This window comes from Macaca nemestrina, chromosome 8 (genome assembly GCF_043159975.1).
Source record: "Macaca nemestrina isolate mMacNem1 chromosome 8, mMacNem.hap1, whole genome shotgun sequence".
NCBI classification, from domain to species: domain Eukaryota; kingdom Metazoa; phylum Chordata; class Mammalia; order Primates; family Cercopithecidae; genus Macaca; species Macaca nemestrina.
The window spans coordinates 92,708,286-92,733,487 of NC_092132.1; the positions used below are offsets into that span (position 1 = coordinate 92,708,286).

General features: G+C 37.3%; 1 protein-coding gene across 4 annotated transcripts in view; it reads left to right on the forward strand.

Moving 5' to 3' along the window:
- The window catches only part of LOC105463388 (RB1 inducible coiled-coil 1), a 96,150-nt gene that overhangs the window by 26,583 nt on the left and 44,365 nt on the right, over positions 1-25,202 (forward strand). For 3 of the 4 annotated variants that reach the window (XM_011710449.3, XM_011710451.3, XM_011710452.3), the window contains exons 2-8: positions 632-746; positions 2,028-2,149; positions 3,598-3,724; positions 3,894-4,064; positions 12,553-12,755; positions 14,842-15,271; positions 20,949-21,119. In XM_011710449.3, coding sequence (XP_011708751.2) covers positions 2,079-2,149; positions 3,598-3,724; positions 3,894-4,064; positions 12,553-12,755; positions 14,842-15,271; positions 20,949-21,119 — 1,173 coding nt within the window. In that variant the 5' untranslated portion in view covers positions 632-746; positions 2,028-2,078. Of the gene's footprint in view, positions 1-631; positions 747-1,062; positions 1,181-2,027; positions 2,150-3,597; positions 3,725-3,893; positions 4,065-12,552; positions 12,756-14,841; positions 15,272-20,948; positions 21,120-25,202 lie in introns of all 4 variants that reach the window. The other variant, XM_071068246.1, reaches the window with a different exon arrangement.

Consider the following 25,202-nt stretch of genomic DNA (forward strand, 5'->3'; position numbering starts at 1 on the left):
TCTTCAATTCCTTACCAAGTGGGCCTTTCCATATGGCAGCTTATGTCATCAACGCGGCAAGAGAGTCAGCTGGCAAGATAGGAGTTACAATCTTAAGTAACAACACTTACATGATATCCCATCACTTTTGCAGTATTTTTTTGGTAGACCCTGCCTACACCTGAGGGTGGGGATTTCACTGGAGTATGAATACAGTAGGTGGATGTGGTACAGATAATTGCTACTGTCTTAGAGGCTGTCTGCCGCAGGTGCCATTTTTATTCCTGTTTACAAAAGAGGAAGCCGAAACAGTTGTCCAAGATCATGTAATTGCAAGTAATGGACCCCAAACCAAACCCAAGCTTTCTGACTTCACTGCCTGGATACTTCTTTACCATAATATTTTAAGGAATGAGAAATTGTTGTAGAAATGGCAGTTTTGAGGAATTGATTGGTAACTTTTGTTTGATGCCATGGAGTGATGTGGGTTGAAGTCATGTAGTTGGTATTATAGTGAATGTGCACAGGTAGAAGGGCCTGAGTAGAGATTATTCTTACAGATGGTAGTTTCAAAAGGAAGAAAGGAACAATAACCATATGTTGTTTCATACTGAATTGTTTCTCTTTATAACCAGAAATTTTTCTTTTCCAGTTCTCTGAGTTTAACCAGTAATGCCATTCAGTTGCCAATCTCAAGCAAAGCAAACATAAACCAGTTTTAATCTACTTTTTAAGAAAAGTGGTAGTCCTTTTCACAGTGCCTGACGGTAAGTCACAGTTTCTACCTGTTTAGCAGAGTTTAATCTATTGTCTTTAAAATAATGATTCTGGAAATCTTAATTTGAAAACCTTATTTGCTTTTTCCTTCTCTGATAATTCTCTAAAGGCTTATGTGGAAAGAGCATAAGTAAAGGTACCTACTACTTTCTGGGAATTTATTTATAGTTATCGTTCACCGGTTTCATTAATCTTGTGGATCTTTTCCTCCATTTGTTGAAAATAAAATGGTAGACCATGAAATCTGTCCCCTTTATATGTCATTATTTTAAGATTTTTTTCATTTCTCTTTTTCTTTTGAGATAGGGCCTTTCTCTGTTGCCCAGGCTGGAGTGCAGTGGCACAGTCGTAGCTCACTGCAGTCTTGAACTCCTTGGCTCAGGCCATCCTCCTGCCTCAGCCTCCCAAGTAGCTAGGACCACAGGTATGCGCCATGAAGTGTGGCTAATTTTTTAAACATTTTGTGCAGACAGGATGTTGCCGTGTTGCCCAGGCTAGTCTTGAACTCCTGGCCTCAAGTGATCCTCCTGCCTTGGCCTCCCAAAGTTCTGGGATTACAGGCATGAGCCACTGTGCCTGGTTGTCTGTGTCAGCCTCATTTTATAGATGAAGAAGCTTTATTTTCTAGATGAGGTTTTTCCTTGGGCATGTTAATGGCAGAGTTGTTTTAAATATTCTGATTTCTAGACCTGTACCCTTGCTACTGTTATACAAAGTGATGGAACTATTAAGGAGTTTCTTATGGAGGATTTCCAGCTCAGTGTAGAGGTAAAATGCAGATCAACAGGCAGCTGATGGAAGGAATTGGGATTCATTTCCCAATTTGCAAGTAATGGCTACTCTTAATTTGCGATCAGTAAGTTTAACCTTAATATTAATGTATTTTTTATTATGTTAAGGAAGAAGTGGGGGGAAAACTGTCAGGGATAAGATGTTTGACCAACTGTTTTATTCTTAATGTGAAACACTGCGTGAAATATGCACATAGCAACCTTTACTCTAGCTACTGGCCTTTTACTTCTTGAAAAATCAAACGTTTTTTCCTATGGCAGAACAGTTACGCTTTTCTTTTCACTGATCTCATTACTGTTTATTTTTATGTGTTTTAAGCATTGAGTTTACTAAACTGTCCAGTTAGCCATCCTAGACCTCAAAGCCCGTTTTGATATTTTTGTTACTTATATAGTAATACTGTAGTGTGTCACAGTGATGATAGTATTTGTGATTGTAGTTGCATTTGTAAAATTGATCACTTTTCTTGTTTCTTCTAGTAACCGTATCAGAGGGTGAGGTATAAGCTCACAGAATTCAGATATATCATCATGAAGTTATATGTATTTCTGGTTAACACTGGAACTACTCTAACATTTGACACTGAACTTACAGTGCAAACGTGAGTTGTGTTTCATTTATTTTTTTTCAGTGTTGCATTCTGTCTGCATGCAGAAAGTTAAAGAAATATTACTCTACTGTTTAAAAAGTAGCATAGTGGTGGCTGGGCTTGGTACTTCACGCCTGTAATCCCAGCACTTTGGGAGGCCAAGGCAGGTGGATCACGAGGTCAAGAGATCGAGACCATCCTGGCCAACATGGTGAAACCCCGTTTCTACTAAAAATACAAAAATTAGCTGGGTGTGGTGGCGCGCACCTGTAGTCCCAGCTAATCAGGAGGCTGAGGCAGGAGAATCACTTGAACCCCCAGGGGACAGAGGTTGCAGTGAGTCGAGATCACGCCACTGCACTCCAGCCTGGCAAGTGAGCGGGACTCTCTCAAAAAAAAAAAAAAAAAAAAAAAAAAAAAAAGCCACATAATGGCAAGTCTTAAATCTTTTATTGCAACATATTTTATATATAATTGTTGTCCTTCTCTAAAATACTAATTACATTCTTTAAATTGTGCTTTGTCCTGTTGCCATGAATATAATATTCACAGTAAATAGATCTACCCACAAAACAAACTGATTTCCATTGTTATAAGTACCTGTAGTCAATTGCTGTTCTGCGTTTCACAGGCCATTGTTAAGGGAATTATTGGAAGCTTCATAAAACAATGTATAATCACTTCCATGGTTTTTGATCAGTTTATGAATAAATGTCAATAGGTTTATTTTGTTTGTTAATGAGAGAAAAAATAAATTTAATATTTTCAGCCAAATTTAGTGGGACTCAGGTATCTAATAATTCTCTAGCTTGACAGGACAGGAAGAAAATCGAAGTAGTTAAGTATCATTTCCAACGCTGTTTATATTTTTATAGTGACCATAATAGTAAAGACTTGATGGCAATGCAGTATAAATCTGACACTGGAATTACTATAAAGTGTGAAATAATAATCTTTGTTGTAAAAATTGAATTATGGATTTTTTTTTTTTCAGAATTAGTTTTCATTAAACTTGGTTTTACCCTTACATGAATGATGTTTTGGAATACAGGGCTAGGAAGGAATCTTCACAGGTGCTAGACTTAATGTAGTTTCTAAAACGTGTGGAGATTTTAACAAAAATTATGTAGCCTGAGGATTTTAATAGACCTGATAATCAGTTTGAGCATATTCCTTTGCTGTGTTATATAGATAACTCCAAAATAAATGTGTCTACTGCCTCCATTTCATAGACTCACTTCTAGATATGACGCATGGGCAAGTTATTTACCTAAGATCAGTCAGTTGTTAGGGAATCCAGTTCATTAAATAGGAAGCTTGTATTCTTTATTACTGTTTTTGGGGAAAGTTTTAGAGTGAAATTCATTAACCTCTAAGGTGTTTTTACATAGTACTACTTGGAAAATAAAATCATTGGGCAAATATAAACAACTGATTTATTTTATTTCATTTTTTTGAAGTGTGGCAGACCTTAAGCATGCCATTCAAAGCAAATACAAGATTGCTATTCAACACCAGGTGCTGGTGGTTAATGGAGGAGAATGCATGGCTGCAGATCGAAGAGTGTGTACCTACAGTGCTGGGACGGTAGGTATTCAAGAGTCCTTTCACACAAGAATGCACACCACCTTCACAGCACATTGGGAACTCAGTGTTCAAAAGTAAGGTTTATTTGCTTCATATATTGAAGGCAATGTGCACGTTCAGTATTTATAACATTTTATTTTGGTTATTTCTCCTTTTTTAAAAAATATAGGATACAAATCCAATTTTTCTTTTTAACAAAGAAATGATCTTATGTGATCGTCCACCTGCTATTCCTAAAACTACCTTTTCGACAGAAAATGACATGGAAATAAAAGTTGAAGAATCTCTTATGATGCCTGCAGTTTTTCATACTGTTGCTTCAAGGACACAGCTTGCAGTGGTAAGATATAAACAATTATTTTAACTAACTGATTGCTTCTAAAAGCATTCGGATCTAAATAGCACAGTAGTCTAAATTGCATAGGAAGCATGCAGGAAGTTTGACAAACTGAAAATATTTTGTGGTTAATCTAGTTTTAAAATTTCTGGGTCATACATTGCTAGTTATTCTACTTTGATAATGACAGTATTTTAGAGTGGAACAGCTGTCTTAACATCATTTGGTCACCTTCTTTCCTAGATGTAAATAGTTACTTTTGAACATTAATTAATAAAAGACCTACGTTAGAGTAGATACAGAGAACTTACATAGCTCTAAAAATGTATTTATTTTTTCCATATTTATGGTTAGTTCCTGGAGGAGAATCAGGTTTCTTTCTAATATATAGCTCTTAACACTGCTTCTTGCAGTTGCCACGGATTGTTTCCCGGTCATTTGATTTTCCTTTTTAATTTGCTATTTACCTTCTAGTAATGTCATTGACATTAAGCTGTCAGTAGTAAGCTACATTTTTCTTTTAATCATGAAAAAAATGTGTCAGAACCAGTGAAATAGTAGTATTTACGTTTTGTAAAAATAAATAACGTTACCGAACATTTGCTTTAATTAGTAAAACTCTTAGAGATTTGTTTTAAACAGTATATACATTTGTACAAATACCCCCATTTTTCACATAGGATACAACATTAAAAGGAAGTAACCTCATCTGTGTGAAACATATTTAATAAACATTTACGAGTCCAAAAGTGCTTTGGGAGGACAAAATTTTAAAAAATATACTTCTGTAAACTGAATTTACATAATAGGATCTTTTAGAATTGTTTTTTGATTTGGTTGAAAAGTATACATACTACATTTTGATAGAGAGTATTAAATATGATAATAAGTTAAAGGATAACTAGGCTATATAATTTTCAAGTGATTAGAGAGAGCAATTAAAACTATTCAGCGAAAGAATGAAAACAAGAAAGTACAAAGAAAACAAAATGGCAGAAATACATGTATCAGGAATTATATTAAATATAAGCTAGAATTATTTCTCTTTTAATGCATCATATGTAAAATATTTTTTAAATACATAAATGAAATGAGAAAGATGATGATTGCTGTTGAGATCCTGAATTAGTGATCCGAGATTCAAATGCCAAGCATTCTATATCAGTCTGTTTTCATGCTGCTGATAAAGACATACTTGAGCCTGAGACGAAAAAGAGGTTTAATTGGACTTAACAGTACCTCATGGCTGGAGAGGCTTGGAATTACAGCAGGAGGCGAAAGGCGAAATTGACCAAAACAAAGGGGTTACAGGTCCCGTGCAAGTTCGAAAACCAGCATGGTAGCCAAGTTTTAAAGCTCCAAAAAGATCTCCTTTGACTCCAGGTCTCACATCCCAGTCACACTAATACAAGAGGTGGGTTCCCATGGACTTGGGGCAGCTCCTTCCCTGTGGCTTTGCAGGGTGCACCCTCCCTCCCGTCTGCTTTCATGGGGTGGCGTTGTGTCTGTGGTTTTTCCAGGTGCACAGTGCAAGCCATTGGTGGATCTTCCATTCTGGAGTCTGGAGGACGGTGACCCTCTTCTCAGAGCTCCACTAGGCAGTGCTGTAGTAGGGACTCTGGGGGCTCCAACCCTGCATTTTCCTTCTACACTGCCCTAACCGGTTCTCCATGAGGGCCCTGCCCCTGCAGCAAACTTTTCTGGGCATCTAGGTGTTTCCATACATCTTCTGAAATCTAGGCGGTATTCCCCAACCTCAATTCTTGACTTCTGTGCCCCTGCAGGCTCAATATAGCATGTGGACATTGCCAAAGCGTGGGACTTCCACCCTCTGAAGCCATAGCCCGAGCTGTATGTTGGCCCCTTTCAGCCGTGGCTGGGGGCAGGGCACCAAGTGTCTAGGCTGTACACAGCACGGGGACCCTGGGGCTGGCCCGTGAAACCACTCCTTCCTCCTAGGCCTCTGGACATGTGATGGGAGGGGCTGCCGTGAAGGTCTCTGACACAGCCTGGAGACATTTTCACTATGGTCTTAGGGATTAACATTAAGCTCCTTGCCACTTGTGCAAATTTCTGCAGCCGACTTAAATTTATTCCCAGAAAACGAATTTTTCTCTTCTATCACGTTGTTAGGCTACAAATTTTCCAAACTTTTATGCTCTGCTTCCCTTATAAAACTGAATGGCTTTAAAGGTACCCAAGTCACCTCTTAAATGCTTTGCTGCTTAGAAATTTTTTCCACCAGGTACGCTAAATCATCTCTCTCAAGTTCACCTGAGATTACAGGTATGAGCCACCATACCCAGCCTAAGCAGCTTTTAAATTAGTGAAATGCTAGGGCCATGTTTGCGTAAAACAGAAACAGTGGTTCAGTACTTTGAAGCGTTGAGGAAATAAGAAAATGAAATCAGTGAAATAAATGGTGAAAATGATAAATGAAAAACATTTCTTTTAGGTGATAATATGTTTGCATGTTTGGAAAATTAAGGGATTTTAATGAAAACCTCTCCAGAGTTTTGGTAAGGTGACTGGATATGTGATAAATATATTCAAATGAATAGAGTTTCTCTGTACTGGCCACTGCATTAGGATAGAAATAGAAAAAAAATACTGTAATCTGAACAGCAGCAAAAACTTCAAAATAATATATATATATAGTTTTGTAGAACTTCAAAATATACTTAACAATTTGGCTATATAAAATATTCAAGAATGTAAAACAAGTTACATAAAACAAAGAAATGAACACAACAAATGAACAAATTGTTCTTAAATGAACAAATGGCCATGAAACAAATGACAAGACGTATCTCATTTTTAATATAACTATGAACTTATGAACTGTAGTTACAATTGCCATGATATTTCTTTTGGAGCATAGGAGAAGCTTTGGGTTTTGTTTTGGATCTAAAATGGTCTTCAGATTCATATGGAAGGGTCAGTGTCCAGAAATCGCCTAGAAAGTCATAAGAAGAATGGAAGATGGGGGCAAAAATGTACCTTTCCAGATTTATTTACTTTTTTATTTTTTATTTTTATTATACTTTAAGTTCTAGGGTGTATGTGTACAGCATGCAAGTTTGATACATAGCTATACATGTGCCATGTTGGTTTGCTGCACTGTGCAGCAAACTGGCCTGGGCATCTAGGCGTTTCCATACATCTTCTGAAATCTAGGCTGTGGTTCCACAACCTTATCTCATCATTTACGTTAGGTATTTTATTGACTTATTATATAGAAACAGGATCTCACTGTGTTGCCGAGGTTGGTCTCAAACTCCTGGGCCCAAATGATCCTCCCATCTCGGCCTCCCTAAGTGCTGGGATTATAGGCATGAGCCAGCATACTTGGCCTCTTTTCAGATTTATGAAACACATTGACCCACCATGCCTGCCCTCTTTTGAGACTTATAAAACAAATTCTAAAGCTGCTATAACCAAAACAACAACATAGTTCTAATCAATTCGTTATGTAAGGAATTAGAGGTGGTATTTCTTCATGGTCCAGGATGTGGTCTCTAAAGTCAGATTTTCTGAGTTTATATCCGATTACCTCATTTACTTGTGGTGTGACCTTCGACTCATTTACCCTGTTGGTGAATTTAAGAATGGATTTTTGTTTATTGAGATATATGCATATTGAAAAATGCACAAACTGTAATTGTACATCCATTCTTAGTGAATTTTCACAATGAACACATTGATAAAAATAGTTTCAGCCAGGTGTGGTGGCTTATGCCTGTAATCCTAGCAGTTTGGGAGGCCAAGGCGGGCAGATCATGAGGTCAGAAGTTTGAGACCAGCCTGACCAATATGGTGAAACCTTATCTCTACTTAAAAAAAAAAAAAAAAAAAAAAAACAGAAAAAAAAAAAAAATTAGCCAGGCGTGGTGGCATGCGCCTGAATCGCAGCTACTCAGGAGGCTCTGGTAAGAGAATCGCTTGAACCCAGGAGGCAGAGGTTGCAGTGAGCCAAGATCGCGCCACTGCACTCCAGGCTGGGTGACAGAGTGAGACTTCATCTCAAAAACAAAACAAAACAAAACAAAAAAACCCACAGAAACAAATACTTTCAACCCAGAAGCCCTACTTAAGACTTTCTCCCCATCAGTTTTCATCCTCCCTGTTCACTAATGCTAACCAGTATGTTGACTTCTAAACCAAGATTACTTGGTCTCTTTTTGAATGTAAATAAATGGAATAATGTAGTTTCTGTTCTTTTGTGTCTAGCCTCTTTTATGCGCATGATGTTCCTGAGAATGATTAATGCTGTTGCATGTATTGATGGTTTGTATTCATCGCTGCATTGTATTCTATTATACAAATATGCCACAGGTTTTTTTTTCTATCTGTTCTGCTACTAGTGGATATTGAGATTGTTTCTAGTGTTCAACTAATGTGACTCAACCTACTGTGAATATCCTAATACATTCTTTTGACTACTGTAGTGTAAAGAAATCAGAATACTTTTTGACAGTTTGACAGTTTAAGTCTGTCTTCTACTTCTGCAACCTCTTCCGTACCAAAATGTCCATAGTTCTTTCAGATTTCATCTTGAAATGGACTCAGTGCTCACTGTCCTTTTTTTTTTCCCCATATATTAGCTGTTGTTTTCATGGTAGTTCCTTTCATTTCACTTGTCTTGGTTGTTAAAGCCTGATTTAGACTTCTCTGTTTTCAGCAGTGTCTTCTTCCAGTGTAGCCTTCAATCAGTGATATGTTTCTTTTTAATGTATTTCCTGAGCTAACTCTCTGTGTTGAGTTCTTTTTTATAAAACAAAATTAGACTAAGTTCTTAGGAAAGAATTTGGTTATAATTTCCATTTGGTCCTGGGGAGAGTTTTTCTGCATTTAGTTTTTTTTACTTTTAACTTTTTTTTTCTTAGGGTAATTTAGTAAAGATTTCATATGTTAAAATTTTTGCTTGTGTTTGAGGGAGTAGAATTATTCCTCTACAAGACAGTGTAGGAAACCTGGTGAGCAGGAAGCTGCCCTGGGTCACAGGGGATCCCTTTTTAGAAGCAGAATGTGTATGTATAAGAAAGGGACAGAGATGACTTATTCTGTCCTTCTCCTTAGACAAAATTTAGCAGTTCTAGGGACTTTTTCTCACAGTTTTTCCTTTGGCTTTTTGCAAGTATGTCATGTAAATAGGTATTACTTCTTCTGCTACTCTCTAATTTCAGATAGGGCCCCAAGAGGTTCTTGCTGTCCACCCAGGCTTCTCACAAGGAGGATTCAGTTCTCCCAAGTTTTGCTAAATGTCTACAATAGTGGTGTGTACCAAAATTATCGTGAGACAGGTCACAATCAATTTAGAAAATTTACTTTATCAAGGTTAAGGACACACCCAAGACATAGCTTCAGGAGGTCCTTATGACATGTGCCCAAGGTGGTCGGGGTAAAGCTTGCTTTTATACATTTTAGGGAGACATGAGACATGAATATGTGTAAGAAGTACATGGGTTTGGTCCAGAAGGGCAGGATAACTCGAAGCGGGGGCTTCCAGGTCATAGGTAGATAAGAGACAAAAGGTTGCATTTTTTTGGAGTCCTTGATCAGTCTTTCACTGAATACATAATTTAGTCTGGTTCAGTGAATCTGCATTTTTACATAAACAATAAACAATAATACAGAGGAAGCAGATAGGCCTTTGTTTTAGGCGAGCAGAGGTATGATTTTCTGTCCCGCACATGTGAAGATACGCTGTCAGTTTACATTGCCAAGGTGAAATTTAGCAGAAGTATTTTAAGTTAAAGATCTTGAAGCCCACAAGAAATTTCCTTGTGGCAAAATTGTGAGGGAGGTATGTAGCTTTCTTATCTTTGTAGCTATCTTATTTAGGAATAAAATTGGAAGCAGGTTTGCCTGACATAGTTCCCAGCTTGACTTTTCCCTTGGCTTAGTGATTTTGGGTTCCTGAGATTTGTTATTCTTTCACAGTGGGTGCCCTTTTTATTTGACCCAAGTTGATCCAGTTTTCATGTTCTTCACAGGTTTGCTGCATATATTGTATGTGTAGAGGTGGTAATTGTTTCCTGGTTTCATCAAGATGGTGTCTTGTTTCCCTTTTGTATTTGGTTGGTTTCATGAAGGAGAAGCAGGCAGAGACATCTTTACTTCCTTATCTTACAACTGAAACTGTTAGCCCTTTCTTATATACATATGGAATTAAGAACAGGTGAAGTTAAGTCATTTCTTCAAGGCCAGATAGCCAGGTAGAAGAAAAAGAACCTCTTTTCTCCAAGGCCAGTGCTCTTTACGTTCATATCATTGTACTTCCACATAGCAAACTTTCATATTTTACCTGTAAAGATATTTCTTTTCACCTAAATTTGTTCATTAACAATATTATCTTCTAAAACAGAATGGTCATAATTTTGGCGTGCTTATCAGCAAAATACATAGAGAAAATACTTCCTTTTTCCTTCCATCCCGTAGTCCATCTTGATGATGGAATATTTGTTTTGCATTTTCCTAGACTTTGATACACACAAAATGCATTTCTATCTCATACCTCTATTGTTTCACATTTCTAACCAACCTTAGCCTCCCCAAACAAATGGAAGCATACTATACTTTTTTTGTTGTTTTTGAGATGGAGTTTCGCTTTTGTCACCCAGGCTGGAATTCAGTGGTATGATCTCGACTCACTGTAACCTCTGCCTCCTGGGTTCAAGTGATTCTCCTGCTTCAGCCTCCCCAGTAGCTGGGATTACAGGTGCGTGCCACCATGCCTGGCTAATTTTTGTATTTTTAGTAGAGATAGGTTTCACCATGTTGGCGAGGCTGGCCTCGAACTCCTGACCACAGGTGATCTGCCTGCCTCAGCTTCCCAAAGTGCTAGAATTACAGGCAAGAGCCACCACGCCTGGTCCATACTATACACATTATTCCTTTTTCATTGTTGCAAGGTACTCCCATTTTTGAAATATCCCAAGTTTATTTTCCTGGTAAACAGTGCTACAGTTCAACTTATTTTACATTTATAAATTTTAACAATTCAAAAAATTTAAACATTTGAATATTTTATATCCTCCATCTTTTGTGTATTTAAGAATCTTCCTCCTACATTTTCTGCATGCACTGCAAGAACCTGTTGCTTTAATGTACCCAACAACTCTTTTACTCATCATTTCAAGGGTGTCACATCTCTTTCATCTGTTTAAAAAAATCTGAAAACATTTTATCATTTCTGTCACTTCATAATTCCAGAGTTTTTTCCCACTCTATTTTAGTGGCTGCGTGATTGATTAATTTTTAGTGACATGGCACATAATCATCTTACTGACGTTCCTACCCCATAAGGACCATCTTACTTCTTATTTACCTTGGTAACTAGATTACCAACCATTGCAGTATTTACAGTAGCTTTTTTATAGTTTGCCTGGACAACTTAAAGATAATCATTTTACATCCATTCTTTTAGGTGCCTTCCCATTCCACCATATAACATTTTCTGTATTATCAGTCTTCTTAAAGCATCTATTTGATTACGTTCTTCATGTTAAAGAGTTCTTCAGGAGGTCTTTTCTGAGTAAAGTCCAATTCCTTCCTTACCTTAGTATTTTCTGGGTCTTTGATCATCTGGCCCTCTTTCTCTCGCTTTTTCCTCCAGACCATTTGTTCTTAACCAATAACACTTTATATTTCCTGTCTTTGCCACTTCATCATGTTCCACTCTTCTGAAGTACTTCTTTCCCTATCTTTGTTCATATTCTTTTCACACTTTGATACTTAAGTTAAATGCCTTCAGAAAATTTTGACTTCTCTTTTGTGACTTTTATATCTGTCTCATATCAGTTAACAAAGGTAGAATGATCTGTCTTATTTCCTAGCCAACTAAAATATTTTGTGACAGTGGACTTCTTTATATATCTCCATATATAAAGCAATCTACGTTGCTGCCTTGTAATTTATCCTTAATAATTATTTTTATTCCTCATTCTTTGGAATTGAATGTCAGATGTCTGTTTTCTGAAGGTATTTTAACTGCATAAATATTTGCTAGAATCTCATTTAGGGTTACTAAATGTGTTATAGTTATACTAATCTAGAAGTAGATGATGTATTTTAGCTTTGCCTTCATGAAAAATTGTTTTTAACATGTATGTCTTGAGATAATACCAGAGGACAGTGACATTTGACATGGCAGATGTTGATCATTAGTCAAATAATTGAAAGCACTATTCGTTTGTTTTTCAGAGGTAGCATCTTATGGATTCTTCTTTTGACTATGTCTTAGGATACCTGCTCGGAAACACCTCACTTATGTTATAGGTTATAACACCTCTCTTACGTTGAACACCTCACTTACGTTTAGGCTCTCTTTCACAGAGGTAAACAGAGATAAACTAAAACAGTCTTTTGAAACACTTTGTTAAATGTGCTCTAGAACGCATTCACACATACATGTTTGTAAACGTTTGAAAACTTCTGCAAACAAACCATTGCCTTCTTTTACTTTCTTTTGTATTCTTTTTCAATACAGGAAATGTATGAAGTTGCCAAGAAACTTTGTTCTTTTTGTGAAGGTCTTGTACATGATGAACATCTTCAGCACCAAGGCTGGGCTGCAATTATGGCCAACCTGGAGGACTGTTCAAATTCATACCAAAAGCTACTTTTCAAGTTTGAAAGTATTTATTCAAATTATCTGCAGTCCATAGAAGACATCAAGTTAAAACTTACTCAGTATGTTTGCCATTAAAATGGATATTTGTTTAAAATGCCTTTGAAATTTATCAGTAGGTTTAATCACTGCAAATTTGTTTCTTATAGGCCATATATTTATTATAACTGAGGTTTATTATTTGAGCCTTTTCTGATAGTGCTTTGTAGGTTATAGTTTTTAATTTAAAAATGATAATTCTGTTTACCATGTATCTTATGAGTCTCCCACATTTCTTTCTCTTGAATTGTTTTACTTGTAATAAGGCCCCAAATACTTTTGAAGTCATTTATAAAACCAAGAATCTTTGCTTATATCTTGTCCAGTAAACAAAAGGCAAGATGTGAAAAATAACATCTAACAGAAGTAGGCACATTTCCAAACCCTGGACAATGGAGGAAAATTTTAAGTTCTTTGTAAATATTACCATCCTGATGCAGGTTTGATGAGGTGGAAAAAAAAAAAAGTCCTGTTTTTTTTGGAGACTGAGTCTTGCTCTGTCACCCAGGCTGGAGTGCAGTGGCGTGATCTCGGCTCACTGCAACCTCTGCCTCCCAGGTTCACTCCATTCTCCTGCCTCAGCCTCCCGAGTAGCTGGGACTACAGGTGCCCGCCACCATGCCCAGCTAATTGGTTTTTTTTTTGTATTTTTAGTAGAGACAGGGTTTCACCGTGTTAGGCAGGATGGTCTCAATCTCCTGACCTCATGATCTGCCCATCTTGGCCTTCCAAAGTGCTGGGAGTACAGGCGTGAGCCACTGCACCCAGCCAGCCCATGTGTTTTCAATGCTCATTAAGATGGCAAGTTTTAGTTCTTTGCATAAAAGTACATTTAATACACATTGATTCTTTTTAGAAGGGCTATAGTTAACGTGAAAATGTAACAGTAATTCAGCATGAAACTAACCCTTATTGTGTGTGTGTGCATATGCTTTTAGCATTTTGTGTTCAGGTTTTTTGTTTCGGATCTGTAGATTTTTTTTTTTCTTTTAATTATCTTGACCTTGAATTAGAGGCAAGTAGCATGTTCTGGTTTTGATCTTTGTCTTTTCTTTTTGTTTCTTTTGTTTTTTTAAATTTGGGTAACCTTTTAAATTCACATTTCTCTTTTTTGTGGTATGAATATTAGATAGATTTTGGCCTTAAAAAGGGAAAAATCTTGGGAGGAAAAAGAAGGATTCATTAAGACTGGAAAGATCTTTTTAAAGTTTAAATGAGAACCTTTTCAAGTAACTTTTTCTATGGGTTCTATTAGCTGTATCAATTTAAAGTAGGGACCTACATCATATTGCATATGATTTTATAGAAGTTAAATCACTAAGATTTCATATATTCCCCATGCTTTTGACAACATAAACCTATTTTTAGGGTGTTATGAGTACAAGAGTATCTTTATTAGGATTGTTATTTTTATCCTGTGCTTTCAATATATCAGATATATTTGATTTACTTAAGGCCATAAGGTTATATTCTAAGATACTGCTATGGTGAATCTTTTTGTAAATTTAAATTTGTTATCTTTAAGGTTTTATAAAAGCCTAGTGTTCACTTCTTTAATATAGCTAGCTTTACTTTAGAGTGTTTTTTGTTTGTTTGTTTTTGTTTTTGTTTCGAGATGGAGCCTTGCTCCGTCACCCAGGCTGGAGTGCAGTGGCGCCATCTCAGCTCACTGCAACCTCCGCCTCCCAAGTTCAAGCGATTTTTGTGCCTCAGCCTCCCGAGTAGCTGGGATTACAGGTGCCTGCCACCACACCCGGCTAATTTGTGTATGTTTAGTAGAAATGGGGCTTTGCCATGTTGGCCGGGCTGGTCTCGAACTCCTGACCTCAAATGATTTGCTGGCCTTCACTTCCCAAAGTGCTGGCATTACAGGTGTGAGCCACTAGGCCCGGCCCTAGAGTGATATTTTAATGTATTAATGATAGCCTCTCTCTGCTAAACTAGACTTCTTTTAGTGAATAGCTAACTCATAGACTAGTTTATGTATGTATAATGTTATGGAGAGGTGGTGACATTTGTGTATGTAATAATATGTGATTTCATTCAAACATGCTAATTCCTAACTAGAGCAGTCTCATAGTTTTACTGACAGATCTTTTGTATTTTAAGTTTAGGAACTGCAGTTTCAGTAATGGCCAAGATTCCACTATTGGAGTGCCTAACCAGACATAGTTACAGAGAATGTTTGGGAAGACTGGATTCTTTACCTGAACATGAAGGCACGGAAAAAGCTGAGATGAAAAGATCCACTGAACTGGTGCTCTCTCCTGATATGCCTAGAACAACTAACCAATCTTTGTTAACCTCACTTCCCAAGTCAGTGGAACACGTGTCCCCAGATACCACAGATGCTGAAAGTGGCAAAGAGATTAGGGAATCTTGTCAAAGTACTGTTCATCAGCAAGATGAAACTACGATAGACACTAAAGATGGTGATCTGCCCTTTTTTAATGTTTCTTTGTTAGACTGGATAAATGTTCAAGATAGACCTAATGATGTGGAATCTTTGGTCAGGAAGTGCTTTGATTCTATGAGCAGGGTAAGTAATGTTAATTTGATATTTCTGTTGTCATTTTACTATCCTAAATATTTTATGTACTGAGAGAATGGGTATTACCTTTTAGTAGAAATTAGTGAGCCTTGGAGTGAAACTTTTAACATAGGTTGAATCAAATTAATTCATAATTTTATTTATGAATTGATTATAAATTTGTGAAGATTATTTGAGATTAATAGGAAGATTTCTAGTGCAATAAGAATAATTTACATACAGTAAACTGTACAGGTCTTGAGTGGTTCATGCAAGGAATAACCACCACACAAATTAAAATACTGAAAATTTGATTGCCCAGAAAGTCCCCTTGTGACTCTTTCCAGTCACCATTTCCTTAGAGGCAACCTCTTTCTGACTTTTAAAGAAGAAATTTTAAGTACTGCATCTGCCTGAGATCTTTAAAATTTGAAACGTAGATACTGTGTTTTTAGTTGTATTTTATAATTATAGTGAGCTTGTAATTTGGATTAAGGTCTTCTCCAGCACACCTGAAAACCTTTTAAACCTGAGGAATAAATATCCCTTCATATCTGATCCGTAAACTGATGCAAAATCTTTGACACCAGGAAGGAAGTTGATGGGGCATGTTTCATTGTTACAGAAATATTAAATAATGTTGTGAAGACTGCTGTTGTCAAAAGATAATTGTTAAAAATAGTTAAACTTTTCAAGGAGCACGCAGTCGAAAAAGAGTTCATCTTTGATTCACTATTTAGAGCAGGATAGCACATTGGGATGCCTAAAAAAGAATACATACATTGCTGTTAAAGGTATAGGATACAGTAAAATGGAAAACTAAAAATCTAAGTTTTGTAATTCTTTCAGTGTCCAGTTTCTTGATGACATTCTATAGGCTAAGCATTTCTTTCCATTAAGACATGTTTGTCAGAGAAGTATGTAATATGTTATGCAAAGATTGATCACTGCCAAAAATGAATGAAAGTTAGTGTTCCTGCTTAAACTATTGACTTTGTAGTAGCCTGAAAATACCATTTATGATTGTAGATAATCACTTACATGATTGTGATCAGAATAATTGAGATATTTTGTTTAGTTTTGTTTTGTTTTTTGAGATAGGGTCTCACCCTGTCGCCCAGGCTGGAGTACAGTGGCATGATTATAGCTCACTGCTGCCTCTACCTCCCAGGCTGAGGCAACCCTCCCACCTCAGCCTCCTGAGTATCTGGGACCACAGGCACACACCACCACATCCAGCTAATTTTTTCATTGTTTGCACAGATGGGGTCTTCTTCGTATGTTGTTCAGCCTGGTCTCAAAACTCCTGGGCTCAAGCAGTTCTCTTGCCTTAGCCTCCCAAAGTGCTGAGATTACAGGCATGAGCCACTGCACCTGGCCTGTCATATTTTCTATAATTAAACTGTGCCAGATGTCAGAACAGAGTTATATATATGAAGAGAACCTGAAATCGGCTTTGTATTTCCATGTTTAGTGTGAAATCTCACAGAGTCATAGATTTTTTTCACTTTGTATGACTAAAGGAAAGGAACAGTGATCCTCTGACTTAATGAAAAGTCAACCAGGCACAGTGGCCTGTACCAGTAATCCCAGTGACTTGGGAGGCTGAGGCGAGAGGATCACATGAGGCAAGAAATTCAAGACCAGCTTGGGCAACATAGTGAGACTCCATCTCTAATGAATGAATGAATAAATAAATGTCAGAAATATTTATACCTTCAGAAAATAGCTATAGTGTTATTACTAAGCAATCGCTTTTTTCTTTTTAGAGGTTAATGCTACTTTGAATAGGCATAGCAACAACATCTGAAGTCTTTGTGATATTTTACATGACCATTATATTACAAAAGCAAAATACAAGCTTTTATTTGGTTATTCTTGTTTGTTTCAAAATTAGCTAACATGACTTTAAAGTGGTGCCTATAATGGTGCCTAACATGACTTTAAAGTGGTGCCTATACTCACTAGTTGCATATGCCCATTAGATTTTTTTATTACTTGCTCTATCAAGAAGAGTAGCTATTGGATGCTGGGCCTATTACCTAGGTGCTGGGATGATCTGTGCAGCAAACCACCATGGCACACATTTACACATTTATGTAACAAACCAGCACATGCTGCACGTGTACGCCAGAGTTTAAAATAAATGTTTGAAATAAAACAATATATATTCTAAAGCAATTAAAATCCATTTTGGAAAAATTTATGTATATATTTTTATTTATATTTTACAAAATACATGATCTATAAATGTGATGTATTGCATAATGAATGGCATTTTGCCTTGATGTTTTTATTAGATCAATATTTTTCTCCTCTCAGGAGTACTATACTTTTTCTTGATAACACTAGTGGCATTTCTGAAGATGAACTGAGTATGAGATTTCTCTCTGATTGGAGATGGTTTTTTACGCCTGTTTTATTAAACAGGTGTCCAAAACAACTAACCTACTTGATATCTGATTGCAATAGCGCTGTTTGCCAATGAAGTAATAAAAACATATGCCAAGATTTTTTATCCGTAAAAGGAAATTCAGTTTAAATCTATCGTTTTTGCAGATTAATTCCAATTGTAGCAGTATTTGTATCATGTATTTTCAACTGCCAAATTAAAATGTCTTTCTCGGGAAATTAGTCAAGACATTGGTATTTTGGAAATTAGGATTTGTAATCACAGGGGCTCAAATCTGGGCATTGACATTCATTTACTACCTCTGTCATCCATAAGTCACTTAACATGGGATTCCTAGTTTTATATTTTTGTGGATTAAGAGATGCTAGTTTTGTGAATTATTGTTTTTCCCCCATTTTATCTATCAGAAAAAATTTAGAATTGTTGCTGCATTTTTGTAGACTCACATTTTTAGATTTTAGTGTATTCTTGCTAAAAAGACTCTTTTTTTTGTTTTTATTTTTTGAGATGAAGTCTCGCTCTGTCACCCAGGCTGGAGTGCAGTGGCACGATCTCGGCTCACTGCAGCCTTCACCTACCGGGTAGCTGGGATTACAGGCGCCTGCCACCACGCCCAGCAAATTTTTGTATTTTTTAGTAGAGATAGGGTTTGGCTATATTGGCCAGGCTGGCTTTGAACTCCTGACCTCAGGTGATTCGCCTGGCTCAGCCTCCCAAAGTTCTGGGATTACAGGTGTGAGCCACTGACCTGGTTTTAAGATTATGCTTGAGTGTTCTGTTTCAGATTATACTACAGAAGGCACACTGATTTGTGTTTCCGACGATTAATAATTGGAAGCGTTTGCATTTAGCACATTTCTAAACTGTCTAGGTTAATGCCTGCATAATTTATTGAGCTTTAGCATTTCTTTCAGACAACTTGTGATTTTAAGGAATCTATGTAGGGGAGTGGGTTTAAAGGTGGGAGACTTAAGAGAGAGTGTAAGAAACTTTGTTTTATAGTTTTTTTCTCAGTTAAAAATAATATTAGCCTTTGTAGATGCCAAAGAGCCCAAGAATAAAAATCAGTGTATCACTGCCTGTTAATTATTCAAAATTGGCTAAATAATTACTAATGAGATTCTGTGGTTTAAATATATGTAATCTAAAACATTTCTTCAAAGATTTTTATTACCTGTGGACAAATGGAATAAAATATTAAGTGCAGTGAAATTTTAGGAAGTCAGCTGGGGACGGTGACTCATGCCTATAATCCTAGCATTTTGGGAGGCCAAGGTGGGAGTATTGCCTAAGCCCAGGAGTTTGAGACCAGCCTAGGTAACAGGGTGAGACCCATGTCTACAAAAAATTGTTTTAAAAATTAGCTGATTGTGGCGGCACATGCCTGTAGTCCCAGCAGTTAGGGATGCTGAGGCCGTAGGATCGCTGGAGCTTATAGTATGAACTGTGATCATGCCACTGCACTCCATCTTGGGCAACAGAGCCAGAACTTGGCTCAAAAAAAAATTTTTTTTAGGAAGTTATGCAAACTTTTTAGTGAATCATCAAATACTCTCCTATGTTTGTCAGTGCAGTTATACTTTCAATGAATTAAGTTAGTTCAGATACGTCGTATTCCGGAGCCCTTGTTTTTGGTTTAAGTTGTTGCTATGTTAAGTTTATGTATAATTGTAATTTTGCCCAGGTTGAACATTTGAACCAATTTTCATCTTTATCGTTCTAATAATTTGTAACCAGGCTTTGATTTGCATAGTACTCGGGTGTAGAAATATATACACATTGGACTCAGTTACCACAAAATTGAGAAAAGTGAGAAAATGTTCACAAATGTACAAGTTTCAGTTGAGACAACATTGTGCAAAACTAGTGGTGCCTATTCTGAAATAATGGTTTTGTTAATTTTTTTGGTGGTGTTAGACATGCAGCCTTTTATTTAACTGCACTGGATTTTTGATAATAACAATAAAGTAGTTTAATTTTAATTGCTTTTGTATGTTCTCTGCGTACAAGACTATGCATTAATCAATTTTTTTCAACTGTAGAGATTAGAGAAGGCAGCATGAAGGAGGTAGTATTTGTCTAGGATCTTTAAATAGAAGGAGAGGTTGACTTAAACAGTATAAGAATTGTGAACAAAGATCAGAGATAGAAAAACACAGTTTATCTTGAAATGATAGACATTTCAGCTTGAAAAGATGAGAGGCTTGATTTTCTCTGATATCAGATCAATGAAGCTTTTGTTGTATTCTACATTTATTGGATATTTTCTGTGGGCAGAAGAAAGTCATTTGGGGGGTTTATTAGGAACAAGCATAGTAAGTCAATAATAGAAGGTTTCATGGTTGATACCCACATGTAGTTATTAGTAAACAGAAACACAGCTTGAGAATTTGTGAGACTGATGAGTGATTGAAGTAGACTTGGGAGTTATCTCCAGAAAAGTTATACTTAATGCTGAAATCATATTGAGAACAGTAAAAATGGGCTTCTGAATCATCTATTTTAGAAAGATTAGACAGAGCAAAAGGAGCCAGAAAAGGATGCTATGAAGGAACCAGTAGAAGTAACTTCCCAGAGCCTGTAAGGTTGGGAAAAGGTTATCTGCCATGCTAACTGTTGAAGAGCCTCAAGTGAAGCAAGGTCATTGGTAGTTTTTGGCTGAGCGGTTTTTATGGAAAACGCAGACGGAAAGGCAGCCAGGTAAAATATTTTTTTAAGGGACCAGGAGCATTACTGGAAAATTTTATAGGTTCCATGAATTTCAGCAAATGTGTAGAATTAAAGCCAGGGAACAGGAGAGATGGAAGAGTGAGAAAGCATAATTGAGCAAGCAGATTCGTTGAGGAGCTAGAGATTGAGAATAAAGAAGTTTTATCTTCTGTCTCCAGGAGGGAGATAAGTTTGCCAAAGAAGTTTATATGTTTTAAAGAGAAGTTGCATTGATAAGAGAATTAATGATATTATGCTGACATTGAAAATACCTTTTTCTGAGAGATACTGAGAAGTGATTAAATTGTAACACTGATTGAAATGTGTGATTCCTGAAACTGTATTCCTAATTATGTATTCTAGTGTAAATTTAGTGTTGTCTAGGATGATATTTATCCTGTACTTGACCTTCTTATGAAAGTATAACTTAGAGTACCCATGCTTTTGCTTTTTTATGTCTTTTATCACTTATTTTCTCTCTTAAGCTGTATGTCAGAATAGCATGAAATACATTTTAAACTATTTGCTGAAAATTGTATTCATATGTGTTTCCTTGTCATTTAGCTTGATCCAAGGATTATTCGACCATTTATAGCAGAATGCCGTCAAACTATTGCCAAACTTGATAATCAGAATATGAAAGCCATTAAAGGGCTTGAAGATCGGCTCTACGCCCTGGACCAGATGATTGCTAGCTGTGGCCGACTGGTGAATGAACAGAAAGAGCTTGCTCAGGTACCTATTTTAGATTTTTCTCAGGAAAAGGAATTTGTAGTTTTTCTGTACACATGTTTTATGTGCAATATCAATTTGGTGTGTACCATATTTTCACTTTATCCTTGAATATTTGTAATGTATTGTTTGCTTGTAATAAAGCAGAAGGGCATGTTCTTAATGGTTGAGTTTCCTGTAGATAAACCATGAAACTGCTACTTGAGGCTGGGGGCAGAAATGAACATTTTTTGATATGTTGAAAGCGTATGATCCTATCAGTTACTGTGCTAAAAATTTGAATGCTTCCTACTACCCTCCCCCGCCGTAGGACAAAGGATAAGAAATGAAATTTTTTAAGAATAGAAGGAAAATACAAAAGCTTGAAGAATTTACTAATACTTCTAATAGTAATACCTAGGTTTTAGATCTAATTTAATGCCACAATCCTAGAACTGTTGAAAAAGCGGATTTTAAACCAAAGGAAAGTGGTGGAATGGCTAAGAGTGATAAACGTGGACGTTTCTTAGCAAACCAGTGCCTCTCTTAAATTCATGATTGCTTGTCCTTCACCCACCATGACAAGCATTGTGGCAAAACCACCTATAGCTGAATAGTTGAATGTCATAATCAGATTCTGACACCTGTTTTTCTAGTTTAATTTTCCTTGCCAGTATTTTTCCTCTAATTGTGTTCTTTCATTGGAACATATAAATAGTTACATCCCCATATTAACTTTTTTCCTTTTTTCTTAAGGTAAAACATACTTCCTTGACATCATAGTTAAGGCTGATGTGAATTAGAACGTCCTTTAGTATTTCCTTTTAGTGATATGTTCAGTTCTGTCGTTTGAAAATCTCTTTAAATCACCTTGATTTCTGGAGGATATTTTTACCTGGTTCATGTAAAATTCTAGGTTGTTAGCATTTTATTTGTGGTCTTTTCTTTGCCTTTTGTTTGGTTTTTAGCAATTTTAGTATGAGGTGCCAAGATGTGGCATTCTTTGTATTTATCCTACTTTGGGCTTCTAGTGCATCTTGAATCTGTGGCTTAATGACTTACACCATTTGGGAAAAATCTGAGTCAGTTTCTCTTCAGCTCTTGCTTTTCCCTCGCTTGCTTTTCCTTCTCTTTCAGTGATTGCAGTTAGACGTGTTATACCTTTCACCATATCTGTTTCATTTACACTTGTTTCTTGTATTTTCTGTCTTTTTATCCATCTGTGCTTCATTCTAGATATTTACCTTTAACCTACATTTTAACAACTTCTCTTCTTTAGTGTTTAACTTAGCTAACTGTTTGCTCATTTCTTATTTTTGTTCATTTTTCAGCTCTACAATTTCAGTTTGGTTCTTTTGTTTATATAGTTTCATATTCTCTACCCCCAAATATGTAGTCTTAGCCATTCATCATCTCTTTGATCACATTAATAAGCATATAGCAATTTAAGTCTATCTGTTCACTGTGTTGCCTGTTCTTGTGTGTCTGTTTATCTTTGGTGGTGTTTCTTTTTTTTTTGAGAGGAAGTTTCACTCTTGTTGCCCAGCGTAGAGTGCAGTGGCGCTGTCTCATCTTGCTGCAACCTCTGCCTCCTGGGTACAAGCGATTCTCTTGCCTCAGCCTCCCAAATAGCTGGGATTACAGGCATGCACCAGCATGCCTTGTTAATTTTGTATTTTTAGTAGAGACAGGGTTTTTCCATGTTGGTCAGGCTGGTCTTGAACTCAGGTGATCCACCTGCCTCGGCCTCCCAAAGTGCTGGGATTACAGGTGTGAGCCACAGCGCCCAGCCATATATTTGGTGGTGTTTCTTATAATTCTCACTCTTAACATTCTTGCATTTTCATGTACCTGATTTTTTTTTAATAAGAAAAATCAAAGAAATATTATGAGGCCTAGGATAACATTTTCTTCTGCAGAGAATTTATATTTGCTTTTGGTATGTACTTTGAGCAGTTACCATCGTAAATTACTTTAGTTCAGTTTCAGAGATTTGGATGATTGGAAGCTGGTATTCTGGTTATTGGGATGGCCGTTCTACTTTTAGTTTACCCTTAATCATAGAATATAGGTTTTAGGGATCTGAACACAAACAAATTCTGTTCCATTGTACCTTCCCTTGGCTGGCTCTGGTCTTCAATTTTCAATTTTCTAGCCCTTCAGGGAAGTCAGGACTGCTGACTGCTTATTTTTAATTTTGGACTCCTCTTCAAGAATCAGTAGAATTCCTCAGAGCAAAGCATTCCTAGTCACCTAACTTCTCCTCTCGGTTTCGTTCTCCTGGATTCTAGCCCTTTCACTGTGCCTGGCTTCTTCACTGCCTTCCTAGATCTCCCATCCCTAAAGCCACAGGGAGCTTGATCGACATTATACACTACCATTACTAGAGACAGAACTCTGCATTCCTGATCTTTTGCTTCTTCTGCAGTGTTGTTGTTTTTTAACTTCCATAGAATGAATCAAACAAAATTTATTTAACCATACTTCTTTTGGTGATTATTTAGTTTGTTTCAGTTTTTCCATATTAGAAATATTCATTGCATATCTCAATATACCCATTTTTACATGCATGTTCTAGTATTTCTGTAGGCACAATCTCCAGTAGTGGGATTGTTGGATTAAGGTGTTTGTTCATTTTAAATATTAATTAATAATGTTCTAATGCCTGCTATAGAAGCAAAATCAGTCAACACTTCCAGTATGTAAGGAGAAGAGTAATTTCTCTGTTATCAGTGTTTGCCATGTATTTACTCTGAATTGTCATTCTCCACATTTTCTTCTTCATGTTTTTGTTAGAATTTTTCATATATTGTTTAGATAATTCTTTATTATAGATTATACAGATACTTGTCTGTTGATAATTTATATGGGTTGAAAATCAGAAGCTTTAAATTTTGGTGCAGTCAAATTCATTCCTATATTCATATTATGAACTCATCATTCTATAAAATCCTATGGGGGGGCGCGGAGCAAGATGGCCGAATAGGAACAGCTCCAGTCTCCAGCTCCCAGCGCGAGCAACACAGAAGACAGGTGATTTCTGCATTTTCAACTGAGGTACTGGGTTTATCTCACTAGGGAGTGCCTGACAATCAGTGCTGGTCAGCTGCTGCAGCCCGACCAGCAATAGCTGAAGCAGGGCGAGGCAGCGCCTCACCTGGGAAGCGCAAGGGGGAAGGGAATCCCTTTTCCTAGCCAGGGGAACTGAGACACACAACACCTGGAAAATCGGGTAACTCCTACCCCAATACTGCACTCTACCAAGGATCTTAGCAAATGGGCACACCAGGAGACTATATCCCACACTTGGCCGGGAGAGTCCCACGCCCACGGAGCCTCCCTCATTGCTAGCACAGCAGTCTGCGATCTCGCAGCAAGGCAACAGCAAGGCTGGGGGAGAGGCGCTCGCCATTGCTGAGGCTTAAGCAGATGAACATAGCGGCTGGGAAGCTCCAACTGGGTGGAGCTCACAGCAGCTCAAGGAGTCCTGCCTGTCTCTGTAGACTCCCACCTCTGGGGACAGGGCACAGCTAAACAACAACAACAACAACAACAAAAAGCAGCTGAAACCTCTGCAGACGCAAACGACTCTGTCTGACAGCTTTGAAGAGAGCAGTGGATCTCCCAACACGGAGGTTGACATCTGAGAACAGACAGACTATCTGCTCAAGTGGTTCCCTGACGCCTGAGTAGCCTAACTGGGAGACATCCCCCACTAGGGGCAGACCGACACCCCACACCTCACACGGTGGAGTACACCCCTGAGAGGAAGCTTCCATAGCAAGAATCAGACAGGTACACTCGCTATTCAGGAATATTCTATCTTCTGCAGCCTCTGCTGCTGATACCCAGGCAAACAGGGTCTGGAGTGGACCTCAAGCAATCTCCAACAGACCTACAGCTGAGGGTCCTGACTGTTAGAAGGAAAACTAACAAACAGGAAGGACACCCACACCAAAACCCCATCAGTACGTCACCATCATCAAAGACCAGAGGCAGATAAAACCACAAAGATGAGGAAAAAGCAGGGCAGAAAAGCTGGAAATTCAAAAAATAAGAGTGCATCGCCCCCTGCAAAGGAACGCAGCTCATCGCAAGCAACGGATC